At 43.6% G+C, this 15,083-nt stretch overlaps 1 protein-coding gene across 1 annotated transcript in view; it reads left to right on the top strand.

Moving 5' to 3' along the window:
- LOC146812733 (adenosine receptor A1-like) overlaps positions 1-14,105 on the top strand; it is a 48,193-nt gene extending 34,088 nt beyond the window's left edge. The window contains exon 2 of the mRNA XM_085615192.1: positions 11,939-14,105. Coding sequence (XP_085471318.1) covers positions 11,939-12,542 — 604 coding nt within the window. The 3' untranslated portion in view covers positions 12,543-14,105. The remainder of the gene's footprint in view (positions 1-11,938) is intronic.
- Positions 14,106-15,083: the final 978 nt, after the last annotated feature.

The following is a 15,083-nucleotide window of genomic DNA, read 5'->3' as shown; positions in this document are numbered from 1 at the left end:
CACAGAGAAAAAGAGTAAAAAAAAACATAATACATATTACTTATTTACCGTTAAGTAAGGTGATATTAGGGAAGGTGACATCTGTATACAGGAGAGCTGCTATGAGCAGAGCTATGGGTTTGGAGGAGGGGCTAACACATAGCCTTATAACTCCAGACTCAAAGGGTGAGGTGGCAGGGTGTTTTTGGATAAGTGGGGAGAAGGATGGGCTCCATGGTTCGCAGCCAGCGAGTTCCAATGGATAAGCGCAGTCGATAGAAAGAGAACAGTCTGCGCCTAGGGATGTGCAATATTGCAAAGGTTTTTTTTGCAATTTTTGCAAAGGTCAATGGAAACTTTGCAAATTCACGAAGGTTGCAATGTTTTTAGCTTTTTCAATTACGACTGAAAATTGTTGACTTTTACGTCAGTTTATGTCCCATACATACATATTTAACACTGACACATTGTCACACATTTTGCAGAAACCAGAGCCTTATATCATGAACCTATGCACTATCTCAGAGAGTTTCTGTCTAGCGCTCACTCGCTGTACACACTGCCGAGCCTTAGCAACGGGCGCACATATATGCTCAAGATACAGCTTAGTAGCATACCCCTTCTATTAATTATTTTAAACATTTATCTCAGAAGTTTATGGTTTGTCTTAACTAAAAAACTGTTACCGAAACAAAATGTTTTCGTCTTCTTTTTTCGGAGAGTTAGGATTCCCTTTCAACTACCGAGTAGCTGGTTTCCGCTTTTTTGCCTGCCCACTGCCTAGTTGAAAGAAAAAAAATATATATTTTTTTTGTCTCCCTCGTCCTTGCAACAAAATGCATCACGTCCTTTACTACTGACATTAGTAACTACGGTACATTTCTGCTTTGGTCAAAACTTTGTAAGTACAGGGTCCTCCTGTAATTTCTCTTTAACAATTTCAAACTTTCTTTGGCACTCTCCATCCCACTTTTATTACAGCTCCATTTTTAGGTCAAGCCTACCAGACAGTGCAGATATCTGATCGCAGAAGACATATTGTGGGCTTACCAAAGACATACATGGGCTTGGAGACTGCCCATGGCTCACCATTGGTTGGCTATGCTGTCACTCTCATTTGCCTGCTTCCTATTCGTGTCACAGTTTGTCAATCTTGTGTTTGTCCCTCCCATGAAGCATAGCCTCTTTACCATCTCTTTTGATTGATTGGCTTCTATGCTTCCACTGCTTGCTTTTCAAGCACTTCTCTTTTCCTTTTGGCTTAAGCACTCCATGAGACTGCATGAGTTTTTCAGCTGTTTTCTCCTGCACTCCTTGTTTCTGTCGGTCACCCGTGTGCATCTCCATACCTCCGTTCATGTTGTGCTTGCTCTCATCGCCTGCCCTGTCATTTTCTTGCTTGTGTGCGCCTCCCACATCTGCTCCATGTTGCTCTCTCACTTGTTGCTTTTTCACCCCACTCCGCCCTCCATGTTGCATCCCCACTCACAACCTCTTTTTCTGACACCCTTTGCTTTTCTTGTACGCCCTGCCCTTGTGTTGCTTCCATCCCCCACCCTCTCTGTTGCTTCTCCCATCTACCCCTTCCTTCTCTGCCTCTGGCTGATTCTCATCCCCATCTCTGTGTTGCTTCCCCCACTCACACCCTCTTTTTCTGCCGCTCTTTGATTTTCTTATCCTCCCCCCGCCCTTGTGTTCCTTCCATCCCCCACCCTCTCTGTTACTTCTCCCATCTACGCCTTCCTTCTCTGTAACTGGCTGATTCTCATCCCCACCCCGTGTTGCTTCCCACCACCCACACCCTCCATGTTGCTCCACCCTGTTTCATAAAACACTTTCATGCATTTTTTTCTTTATATTTGCTGATACAATTTGGATTTGTGAACTAAAAAAAAAAAAAAAGAGGCTGCGTCATTATGTAGGCGCGCATGTGGTGGTGCGCCAACAAAAGGATTGTAGGCCTTTTTTTCTTATTTAGCCATGCTGCCCGGGGTGATGTAAAATACATCCGATACAATATCTGGCAGTATTTGTTTCACAGTGCAGTTGTGATGAATTAATTGATGGTGGATCAAGTGGTGAAATTAATTGATGATGGATTAAGTGGATATCACTTGGTTCTACCATCACTTGTAACCCACAGCTGTATCCTTTGCAGAGACACTCAAGAGGAATCAAGAGTCTTAGTAAGATTTACCTTCTCATGGACGACAACACCATATACTGGACAAATAACATTTCAATGATAGAAGGTTCTGTTCTGAGCTCTTCGGATGTGTTGCCTCCCGCCTGCTTTACTAATGGTAGCTCGGCACCTCCTTCACTTGGAGTCTTCCATTAGCTAGCGCGTCTTGAGATGTTGTGATTGTAGGTCTTGCAATGCACAACCCGACTGCTGGAAGAAGGCTGTACACCCAGGATGCTGTAGCACATATGCGATGTAGATCACAGAAATCGATAATGAGTCAGCACGCATATCCTTTAAGACAAGTCTTCCTTCAAAAACTCACAATAATACCTTAGTCCCAATACTTATCAACTATTCTAAGCCCAAAATATTATCCTATGGGGTACTGTTTGGGATTTTTGATTAAGATAGGGAGGGTTTACTCTAGTTGACATCTTCCTCCTGCACAATGTAAGTTGTTTAGTGTTGGTAGCGTGCGGGACTAAAACCTGCAAGATCAGTAATTGCGTTTAAGGTAGCACCAGTAGGAGCCTCTAGCCAGAGGTGTAAGTTGTCTAGAAATGTATGTTTTCCTTCTCAAATACATACTGTCCCATTTCTGCTGTTAAAAGATGTAGTTTGGAAAGCAGAGGTTGAAGGGGATGATATATCAGAAAAATTTCTGTCCAGTTACTAAATTTCCTTGAAAAGAGTAGCAGTTAATTTTCTGGGCGGGCCAGGATCAAATCAACTCAAATAGATGGTGACTGGCAGGTTTTTACTGCAACTCCACTGTCCACTGGCCCAACCGAGGCGATTTCTCTTACAGATTTTACACGTGGCTGGCAGTAGTTCATTTCATATAGACGCAATGCCTTTTGATAGCCATGTTTCAGTTAATCACAGAAGATCAGTGAAATGCAAGAGAATTTGATCGGGATTCAGGTGCCTGTTCTGTACAAAGACCTCATGTCACATGAGATTAAAGTACCTTCCGTTTGTTTGATAGCTGAAAAAGAGGATGCTTTGTGTAGTTGCATTGAGTGATCAAGGTTTTCACATTCCAGCACCAGAAAACCTCACGTTGCAATATCCATTTGGACGAAAAAATGGAAAAGAAACACGCAAATGAAAACAGTTTTTTTACCACCTGAACCACCATCAACACCACCACGACCTATGGTACAGCAATAGCATTATCAGTACCACCAACATCACAACACCAATATATCATCTTCAGTTTCACCACTGCAAACACCACCACCAGTACCATCACAATGCCACTGCCACTAGAACACCATCAATATCACCACTAATTCCACCAACTTTACAATCACCACCAATCACCACCAATATCACCTCCATACCATCTATACCACCATCACGACCACCAATACTACCACCACCATTAGCACCATCAATACCACTGATACCACCAGAAACACCGAAATCCCCACTAATACCACCAATACCACCTCTAATGCCACTGTCACCATAAATATCACCACCACAGATACCATACCACTACCAATACTACACCACCATAATACCAATACCACAGTGGATGCTACTCCATCAACAACAATAACAGCACCAAAACAAATCCACACTTCCAACACTACCATGACCAATCACTGGTAAGGCCAGTTGATCTGGCTTTAGTGTGCTCTTATATAGATACGTCATTATGGCATAACTATTTATGTACATTGTTGCATTAAATGTGACCTATTGCCCTTGCCAATGCTTCTTTTTTCCTGTTAGCTGTGTGTTGGAAAGTGGATTATTAGTAGGGGCAAATGTATATCTGCTACTGACAATAAGGCCACTAACACAGTATAGGGCTCAGAATAGGTCTTAGAAAATTATTCCTGTGCTCAACCCTTGGTAGCTTGGCTGCAAACAGCCAGGCTTAAATTCAAAGACAGGTATGTAAAGCATCTAAAAACACCAGTTCAGTAAATATGTAAGACACATTGCATAATAAAAATCCAACACCAATTTATTGAAATAGGAAATATTTTATCCTTAAAATGACACCAAAACGACAAAAATCAAATGTAGGGATCCGGAGATATGAATTTTCAAAGATTTAGCAGTTTCTAGCACATAGAAACATACAGCACCTTATCGGGACAACTGGTCGCGATAGACCGGGTCAAAGTCAAAGTTTCAGGCCGACTGCGATGGAGCCCCGCTCGGCTACCCCTCGCGGTAGGTCTCGGACACAGTTTTTACCTTTGGACTTAGAAACATTTCGGGAGCTTTTCTTCATAGGGTCCCTCGATGTTCTTCACCATTCAGTGAGGGTTCGCTGGCCTCCTATTCCACCTAAGCCCGGTCAAACTTTGGAAGTCAGACCTGCAGAGCTTTTCAGCAAGCCGAACCTGGATGGCTGGCTGGCTCGTGGTTGAAGGCAGGTGGCTTGGCTGGCCAGGTTGAGCCGGTCCCCTTATGGAGCTTTTTTTCAAAGTTGTTCCAAAGTTCTCCAAACTCCTGGAACTTCTTCCTGAAGGTCCCCAAAGGATCCCAAAGTGTCTCAAACTCACTCCAAGGGTCTGGAATCTTCAAGATGGTCCTTGAAAGTTGAGGACTTCAGTTCCCACAATTCACTTGGACAAAACCCTTACAAATCCACTGGTAGTTCTCCAGGTTGTAGATCCTTGGTGGTGATGTTCTAGGTGAACTCTGTTAACCTGTAGCTTGCAGGGAGTTCACTCTTTAGTCCTTTTTACAGCAAGGTAATCCACAGGTTGCAGTTTCAGATGGTGCAGAAGGTGCAGGCTTCAGAGTGCAGGCCTTAAGAAATGCACATCAAATTTCCAGCATGGCCCTTCTTGCTTTCTTAAGTTTCAAGCAGCAGATCTGAGGGGCTCTGCCCTTCTCAGATACTTATTCCAATTTCTCTGGGTCAAGTAAGAGGTCAGTCCTGTCCAATGGGCTGCAGGGTACCACTCAAAGGTCTGACCACTTTTTGCAGAGAGTGGCACTATTTTGTCCCAGAGTGCACCAATTCTTCCAAATTCATGATGGCAGATTTTCCAGCAAGGAGAGAAGATCTGGCTAAACACACCCCTAGGATGGCTAATCTCCATAGTCTCTCCCCCTTGCATCTGCTGATTCCTTCCTTAATCCTAGCATCTGTTTTAGGGTCAAAAGAATGGAGTTGTAAATGACACTGGTGTCTTCCCCATCCCTTGAAGTCCATTGTTTATGACTCCTCCCCCTGCTCTGGCATTCCTGTGTAACGGAATGCTGCCCTACCAGCAGAGCTTGTTAACCCCAGGGGCTCTTTATCACCTCTTCAAAGAAGCCTGGCTAATCCACTTAACTCTGACCAATCGGACAGACCACTGGAAGGCTGAATCTGGGCTTAGAAACAAGAAAGTCTTATAACTTCTTTTATGTACATTTTAGGAGAAATTCAACATTATCATATTGTTGAGTTTATTAATACCATTCTGAGAAGTCTTTGAACTGTACTTTTAGCCTTCTCCTATCAAGAGTTATTAGTTAATAAATTCTTGCCATGTTAACCTATGTGGCATGGAATTTGCAATGGGAAAAATGACTTGGGCCATTTTTCCAACATCAAGGCTTATAAAAACGTATTTCATAAGTACTTTCCATATATGTACAGGACCCCCACCCCAGGAACACCTAGGGGAGACTTTAGGGGTTCTGAATATGTAACAATATTGCAGATCCTCCCTCTACAGTGCTCCTACCACCAAAGTCGATTTTGGGCAGCACTTTATCACAATGTGGGGAGTGAAATGTGCCATTTCACTTAACCCAGGGCATATACAACTCATTTATAAGGGTCCTCCTTATAAATACCTGATCCCCCACCATTGGGACACCCAGGAGAGACCCCGGGTACCTAATATACCCAAACATTGTAGGTTAACCATTTCTAAGTTCCCCAAACACCAAAGTTGAGTTTGGGCACAATTTACTTTTTAAAAGCAGTCCTGCAGCACAGAGTCACTTTTAAACTGACCCCAGGCTTCAGCAGGGCACACATGCAAGTGCAGAAAGGGCTGCTGGCCTCTTAACTGCCATGCCCTATTATATACTAGGGACTGATAGGTAGTTTCAATCCCCCTCCCTAGTATGTACTAGGGCCTTATAGGGTAGGTCATGCCAATCACAGGGGTACCCCAACCCATAGTATAGCCTAGTGTATGAAGGTGTTTTCACTGTATTCTAAATGTGTCTGTTTCAGCATAGCACTGGTCCTGGGCTTGGTTAGCCAGAGTAAGTTACCACCAATACCAGTCAGCAAAAAGTTGGGTGTTGCCCAGGGCACAAGATGACTTTCCAACACTGTGTTAGCAAACAGCCATGCTGCTGAGAGAAGGGATGCAGAGCCCACTCAGCTAGTGGCAGCTGGAAGGCGGTATAGATAGAATGGTAAAAGTGAATGCTTCATGTAAGTCTCCCAAACGTTAGTCCCCTAGGAAGGAAATTTACCAGACACCCAGCCGGCCAGGCAAGTTGTGTAGACATGGCCATGCCACAGCGGAAGAAAGACAAGAAACTGAGCAATTATATGCAGAGGAACAGATAGAAATGAAAGGTGAACAAAAAGGCTGAGTGGCAAAGAATGATCTTTGGTATGAAGAGAGGAAACTGGTCCCCTAGCTAAGAAGTCGTCCCCCTAGATGACGCAGAATGTAATGGCTCAGTTCACAAACAAATTCTGAAATTTACTCCCGTGGATTTCCTTTCTATTTTTGGAGTACATTTCTGGCTTTTTGAAATTCACCAAGGTATCTGGGAGTACGCCTGGGAAGCTGTGACAATCTCATAGTTCCAAGAGTAAACCACAAATACCTTCATGAATTCTCTTTTAAAACCATGAAGAAACATATTAAGAAGTGTAATTGTACATAGTATAAATTTACATAGTTTTAATTACAACACTGTAGCGAATTTGCATCTTTTTCTTTCTTCTCGCCCCCTTGCAGTTAATCCTTACACTAAACCTGTACCAAAAATTGGGGTCTTCCCTCCCCAAATATGCTAACGCCCTTGAAAGAGCAAGGTGTGAACACTAAATATCGACATAAGAATATCGAGGACAAAATATTGAAAATTAAATATTGACAAGTAAGTAAGTGTAGATTGTTGGTACCTAATGCCACATATGTGTACCTATGTTGTACATATATCTTCAAGATAGGTAGATGTGTAGTTAAGAATGGTAAATCTATACTTTCCTATAATTCCCTCCCTACCATTTGATATTCTGTCCTCGATATTCTTGTATAACAACATTCTGGGGGTCGATATTCACCAAATACCACCAAAGAGCAAATATCTAACAGTGACCACAGGGAGGCTAGGCTACAGAAAGGTTTCTGATTATTCAAAAACATGTTTACATGTGGGAGTGCGCAAACTTTCAGGGCATTCTCACCCTGAAACATGCACCTCCCTCATCCTGGGAGAATTATTCTCACCCAAAATATAACTACATGTTTTGCAATTGGAAACAGACATTTTGAGAATACACAACATGTGCTTACGCTCTTTGCTCACTGTTGAGGTTCAATACAAAGAAGTCGATGTGCAGGTAATGATAAACTACACGAATAGAACTACACGTAGTACATATTAAAATTATACATTACGAATCAAAACATATCCCCTTACTTTACTAACAAAAACAAGATATAGAATAATAGAAACAAAAATACGAAAACAACCCAGACAAACAATGAAACTACACTTAGACCATACCCCATGACAAAGTTATTAAATTTAGAGTGAAAATGATGCTCACGAGATTGCTTAACACCAATCATTCTGCCCCATTGGTACACCTTGGTACAATTTGTTCTCAGTGTTGTGCTCATTCCTTAAATTGTCCTCATTCCTTTCCACACACTCATCAATACCAGTCTTCTTACAATACAAAGGCACTCTTCTTCTATTCCACCTTTGTCCATTCTTTAAAACTACATGCCACCCATGTACTTCTTTCACTTCCATGGGTGCAGAGAATCTGTTCACACAATGCTCTTTCTTGTCCAACTTGATTTTGATTAAATCTCCAACTTCTATTCTACCTCCCTTCATACCATCCTTTCCCTTAACACCACCAACACTTTCAAACATCCACTGAGGAGTAATTTGAAAAGCATTTCATTAGTGGCACAGTTGACTGTGGTATTTAGGTCCACACCATATTATCCACACATCTCTGAACATCTTGATTTCCCTGTAAAGCCATTTGAATCGTGCCCTTGATGACCCTATTCACGTGTTCCACCATGCCATTCCCTTGTTAATTATACAAAGATGTGCAAACATGTCTAATACCATTCCCATGCAAAAACGTTTGCATAACGTGAGATGTAAGTTGCGTGCCATTATCTGTCACCAACACACCTGGATACCCTTCTTTCTTAAATATGGCATCTAAGTTTTTGATCACATTACTGGTGGTGATGTTTCTCAGAAACTCCACAATGACCCAACACGAGTAAATCCACCAGTACCATGGCAAATCTCCTGTCTCTGGCTAAAAAAATCCATGGGGCCAATTAAGTCCACACAAACTTTCTCCCACGCCTCTCCATTTTGGCCACCACCAATAGACCCCATGCACTCTGTATCAATCTTGAGTCTTTTTTCACTTTCTCTGCATAAATGACAACTTTCTACCCACACTTCAACATCCTCATCTAATCCTGGCCACTGAGACATATCTTAGTAATTGTTTGTCCCAAATGACCTTCATGTGCCAAAAGAAGTAGGTTTTTTCTAAGCCCCCTAGGGTGTACGAATCTCTCACCCCTCAGTACTAAATAGTCCGTCGCTGAACTCCTCCTGCAATTTAAGGTAACTCCTCAAAGCAGGCTTGAGATCACCCTCACGTTTCCACCCTGTCCAGATGGAACTAACAAGTTCTCTGAATTCGTCATCATTCCTAGCTGCTCCCTGCCGCTCATCTTTAGTCACTTAATTAAATTAATTTTCCAACACATCTTCAACACTAACCACCATGCACACCACTTCCTCAGTATCCTCGTCATCACATTCCACACTAAGTGGTAATCTAGATAGACAGTCCGCCTGCACATTTTTTCAGCCTGCTACATATTTAACTCAGGCATCAGGCATGAAGATCCTTTACTCGCCCCCCCCTGGGCTCAACATTCTCACAAGGGGTTTATGATCTGTCCTTAGAGTGAAGCGTTCACCCCACAAGTAGGTGCGAAAGTAGTGAACAGCTAACACCTCCCTCTTATTCACAGCATAGTTGCGTTCTAACTGGTTAAGGGTGCGAGAAGCAAACACCACTGGTTTTTCCACACCCCCTTTAACTTGTGGCAAGACAGCACCAACACCATGGGCACTGGCATCAACAGTAATTAGGTTGACCTTACTGGGTTCAAATGGAGTCAAAATGCCCACATTCACTATTTCATCCTTGATATTAAAAAAGCCCTATGCTGGGTATCACTCCACTCAAATTGTGCACTTTTCCTCAATAATTCTCTGAAAGGTTCCGTTTTGTCTGCAAAATTGAGAATACATTTGGACTAGTACTCAACTAATCCCATAAATGATTTGAGTTGATCTTTTCTAGTAGGAATACCAGCAAGCTTAATAGTCTTTAACAGATATTCTTTATGTTGCACATCTCTCTCAGAAATTGTATACCCCAATTAGACCACCTCCTTCAATAAAAACATGCATTTGTCGCTCCTCAGAGTTATTCCTGCCTGCTGTAGTATTTCCAAGACCTTTGCCAAGGTTCTATTGTGTTCTACTTCATTTTCCCCGGTAACAAGAATGTCATCCTGGAAATTCTCAACCCCATCAAGTAAGCTGTGCATCATATGCTAAAAAACACTGGCAGCTGATGCCAGGCCAAAAGGAAGCCTCTTGAATCGGAAAACTCCCTCAATGGTGATAAAAGCTGTCAATTGTCTAGAATCAGGATGTAACATGACCTGATGGTAGGCTGACCTCAAATCCAACTTTGTAAAAAACTTGGCTTTGTTTGTCAATAACACCATTTCAGATATGTTTGGCAGAGGAAATCTATCCATGACTATGTTTTGGTTCAATGATCTGAGGTCAACACAAAACCTGAGCTTACCATCCTTCTTCTTAGAGACCACCACAGGCGAAAGCCACTCTGATGCCTTTATCGGTTCAATAATATCTTGCCTTTGCATATCACTCAGCATCTCCTCAACTTCATCCCCAATGGCAATTGGAATTTTCATTAGCCCATGTCTCACGGGTTGCGCCCCATCCTTCAGGTGATCTCATGCAAATACCCCACCAGTTTTCCTAAACACTAAATACTCCTCTGTATTTGGCTAGGATAGATTCAATCACATCCCCATCACCCACCATCAACACTTGTTCCTCCGATCTGGGATCAATAATCTTATGCAGATCATGTTGTGGCACCCAGCCTAGAATAGCTGGCCAATCATTCAACACATAAACTTTACCCCTTGCACTTCTCCCTTTAAAATCAAAGTTAGCTTCCACCCACCCTCTGATGGAAATAGCTTCCCCACTGTACCCCTTAGGAGGAATGTCATTGTTACTGACTTACACATTCGGCCAATGCTCATTAAACATTCGAAAGGGTAGAATACTAAACATGGAACCCGAATCCACCATCAACTCTACAGGTACACCATTGACCAGGAAAGCCGCTTTGGGTCTTTGCATTCTGTTTTTGCATTCGTACTCCACACAAAGTACAATATCAGGTGCGAAAGATCCATCCTCAACAAAAGCAACTCTACTTTTTGAAAGATCTTTGCTAATCCTGCTTAGATGCTCTTTTTCCCCACATTTTCTGAAAACGTTATCTCTAGCATAACAACCCACAAAATCAGGAGCATGACTCATGCTCTCAAATCTATGACACCCGTTAAATTTGCTTCTGTTATCTCCCACAGGTTTTGCTTTATATTTGTGTAAACCATGTCTACCATCATTCTTTTGCTTTGCTTTGTGATCACCGTCCAACAGATCATCCTTCTTGCTAATGACGTTCACTGTATTTTCTTTTTTAATCTATAAATTGTGCATCTATCTCATACATGTATCGGATTCCTCCACAAAGTCAAAGCACGCTCAGCAGCGCGAGGAAACACGGGCTCAGTGCAAACGCCTCAACCAAATAAAATGAAACGTACATAGTACCTGTACTCCGGATGACAGCTTGACTTGGCACCATAAATAAAGGCGTACTAACTCATATGCTCGTACACCTGTACGCCATTGAAGATCGAAGATCGTGATGCAGTCAAATCAAGCAGATTCGTTCCCCGCTGTTGAAGAGCGCAGGCAATTGTCACCAAAACGCTGAAGTTCAATACAAAGAAGTCGATGCGCAGGTGATGTTAAACGTAAGTTTATTTCTTCTCGCCAACACAGACGGGGCTCCCATCCTGTTTAATCCATCAACCATCACCGAGTTCATCCAGCTTCCCTGGAATGCTGAGCTGCATTCCACGGATACCACAACAACGCTCACGGGATGCGATGGTTGCACAATAAGAATAGAACTACACGTAGTCCATATTAAAATTATACATTAAAAATCACAACACTCACCTTAATCAAATATAAATGTGCAAATGACTTTGTGATGTAGGCCTCAAGCTCTCAATATGTATATTGATTCAGTGAAAGTTAAATTGTTAGGACAGTATGCCAGGGAGCTCCTTTATTTTTAAACCATAAAAAAATAGGATTAGTTCTCCACACTCTCACCTCACCCAACTTATTTCTCTCTTTCCGCAGGCACAAAGACTCCCGCCTCTGCCTCGGCCTGCAGATAGCACTCTGCTGGACTGCTGGTGGCCTTGTCTCCTGGCTTCCAGCCCTGGCCTGGGGGTCACAGCATATCTGTAACTTGCCATCACCTGCTTCCTCCTGTACCGTCCTCTGTGCCTACCAGAATGTGCTCAGCATGGAGTACTTAGTCTACATCGTCTTCGACGGCTGCGTGCTGGTACCCTTCCTGGCCATTGCTGCGCTCTACGCCCTGGTCTTTGGAAAACTACGGAAGCAACAGAGGCACTACCCACGGCACACTAGCTACTACCGCCGTCAGAAGAGATTAAACCGCAGTCTTGCGGGGCTCGTGGTCATTTATGGTCTCAGCCGGCTTCCCTTCAACGTGGTGGCCATGGTGCGCCTCTACTGTCCTGGGTGCTGGTTTCCTCCTTGGTTGGTGCCCACCAGCCTCATGCTGGCCACATTCTCTGCTGCCTCCAACCCCTTCATGTACTACTTCCGGAGCTCCGAGGGGTACAGCAACCTTTGGCAGGTCCTTTTCCCCAACCGTGTGGGGGTCATCAACACCGTAAATAAGCCCGACATTTCACAACGGAGGCTCGGTTGAAGCTGGAGCAGGAAGGCTAGGACAGACAACAGCAGACTCCAGCTCTAACCAATCAGGATCTAGTGGTGAGGGAATGGGTCCCTCCATCACCTGAGCGAATGACAGTAGAGACCAGATAAAAGGACAATCTAGAGGTAACACTTGCACCCCCTTTCACCGTGAACAAATACCAGCAGTGTGATGCCGCCCAGAGCAGCACTAGCTTCCCTGGAATGGGGAGCTGCATTCCACGGATACCACGACAACGCTCACGAGACACGATGATTGCACAATAAGAATAGAACTACACGTAGTACATATTAAAATTATACATTACGAATCACAACATATCCCCTTACTTTACTAACAAAAACAAAATATATATTAATAGAAACAAAAAACGAAATAAACCCAGACAAACAATGAATCCCTTGCTACCCTTCTGTCTCCTGGAGAGAAAGGTAGCAAGGGATTCAATGCTACCCACTGTCACCCAGACAAACAATGAATCCCTTGCTACCCTTCTCTCTGCTGGAGAGAAGGGTAGCAAAGGATTCCATTTTTCCCACTCTCTTCCCCACTAAATTAGGTCTTCTCGATGCCTAGCTTGGCCCAATCATAGATAGTCCCACACAACTCAAAACAATGAGCAGCCATGCCTGATCACTGTCCGCAGACAGTTCAAAATGTCTGCTGATGCACAAGCACGCTGGATTTCTTCTGTCTCACCGTACACTGGTCACCACTAATTTCCTCGCTAAAAGCACGACATTGACTCTCTCTGACAGTAAGAGTTGGCTCTGCTCTGCGCTGCATTGCGCACATGGCTGGTGCACCCCTTGTTCCTCCTCATCTATGTCCCTACCACGTGGCATCAAGGCATCATGATGACCCTTTACTCTTCACCTTGTCAACACACTGTCATCTTTTGCCTTATACCTCGACTACGCCCGTGATACACCTTCCATCTGGAATCTTCAGCTATCCAGCAGCATACTCACTCTTGGGTGGTCCTTTGTTCTCTCATGCTAAAGTCCTCAAAAACAGAAATCATTTACACCCCAGTGTTCTCTACCCAAACCAACCTCTCCTCGCTCGCCCCTGACGCTCTAGTCCATCTGCCTCTGCCAGGTATTCTAGAGTACAGCTGAAGCATTCATGTCCATCAATCTAACCCATTTCATCCAGTCCACCTCACTCCAATCCACTCCAATCCACTGCGGTCCAATCCACCCCACTCTAAAACAATCCACCCCACTCCAGTTCAGTCCACCCTCGCTCAATCTCATCCATCCAGCCCACAAAAATGCAATCCACCCCACTCCAATCCAATCCACCCCGCTCCAATCCAATCCACCACACTACAATCTATATCCACCCCATTACAATCCACCCATCTCCACTCCACTCTAATTCACACCACTCCAAACCACCCTACTCTAATCAGTACACTCCACTCCACCCGCTCCAATCCACTTCAATCCCCCCAGGTATTCAGCTGAAATCCTCTCACTGTACTCAGATTCCTTAGAATATTATGAATGCTCTTGGTGTTATCCAATAAATAAAAGACTTGCAAGAAAAGCCGCCCTGGAAGGAGGAGGTGTGAGGAGAGTTTATGTTATGTTATTAAGATTTATTAGGTGAAAATAATTACCCGGAGGAGTCAAGGCGCTATGATCCACAGGAGAGAAGAGTGAATGTGAATGTTTAGTTTCAGAATGTGTTCTGCTGTGTGTGATTGGTCTACTCTAGATGATATCTGTGGACAGTACCAGGCTTTGCCCCAGGGCCCTGGTAGCAACCGTTCTTGGGCATGGTTCTGGATTCACAGCACGAAGGCGCCCCACTTATAAGCTCTTTCCAATTTCCCGGAGTCTCTGTTGTGTGTGGCGGGGAGAGTGAAGTAGAACCAACATAAGGCTGGTGTAGGCGGTGCCAAAGATCATTATAAGCCTTTGGTGCAAAAATGAAATCACTAAAAAGTTGTGAAAAACAAAGAGGCATATCAGCAACGAGGCGATATAAAATTATCGCTGCTTTTGCGTCCATTTTTGGGCGAAAAGCGGCGATAATTTTATCGCCTAATTAGCAAGGTCACGCTATCGCGTGAAACCTTGCATTAGCGCCCGGATTCTTAATGCCCAGCTTCGCATCTCTAATGAGATGCAAAGTGGGCGATCCTGACTTGACATGACTGGAGAAATGTCGCTAAGCGACATTTCTCCTATCATCAAGCCCCACGTTATGAAGCATAGCGGCAAGAAAAGTAGCAATAACCCCTGTTATCGCTACTTTCCTTACGCCTGCTTCAGGACTGACTTAGCCATGATATCCTATGGAAGGTGGATATCATGGCTAAGTATGTGAGGCCTATCATCAAGATAAAGCCAATCTTCGTGAGATTATCGCTGGGTTTCCAGCGATAATCTCACGTTTGGCAGTTAGCGCTAGGATTTTTATCGCTTTTGAGATAAGCGTTACTAATAGCACGCTATCTCAGCGATAAAAATCCACATTAGCCGGCGATAATTATCCTAGCGCTAAGTGCGCTTAGCGATA

Source organism: Triturus cristatus, chromosome 7 (genome assembly GCF_964204655.1).
Source record: "Triturus cristatus chromosome 7, aTriCri1.1, whole genome shotgun sequence".
NCBI classification, from domain to species: Eukaryota; Metazoa; Chordata; class Amphibia; order Caudata; family Salamandridae; genus Triturus; species Triturus cristatus.
Note: the sequence above shows the minus strand (reverse complement) of the source record. Positions and strands in the feature narration are given on the sequence as shown.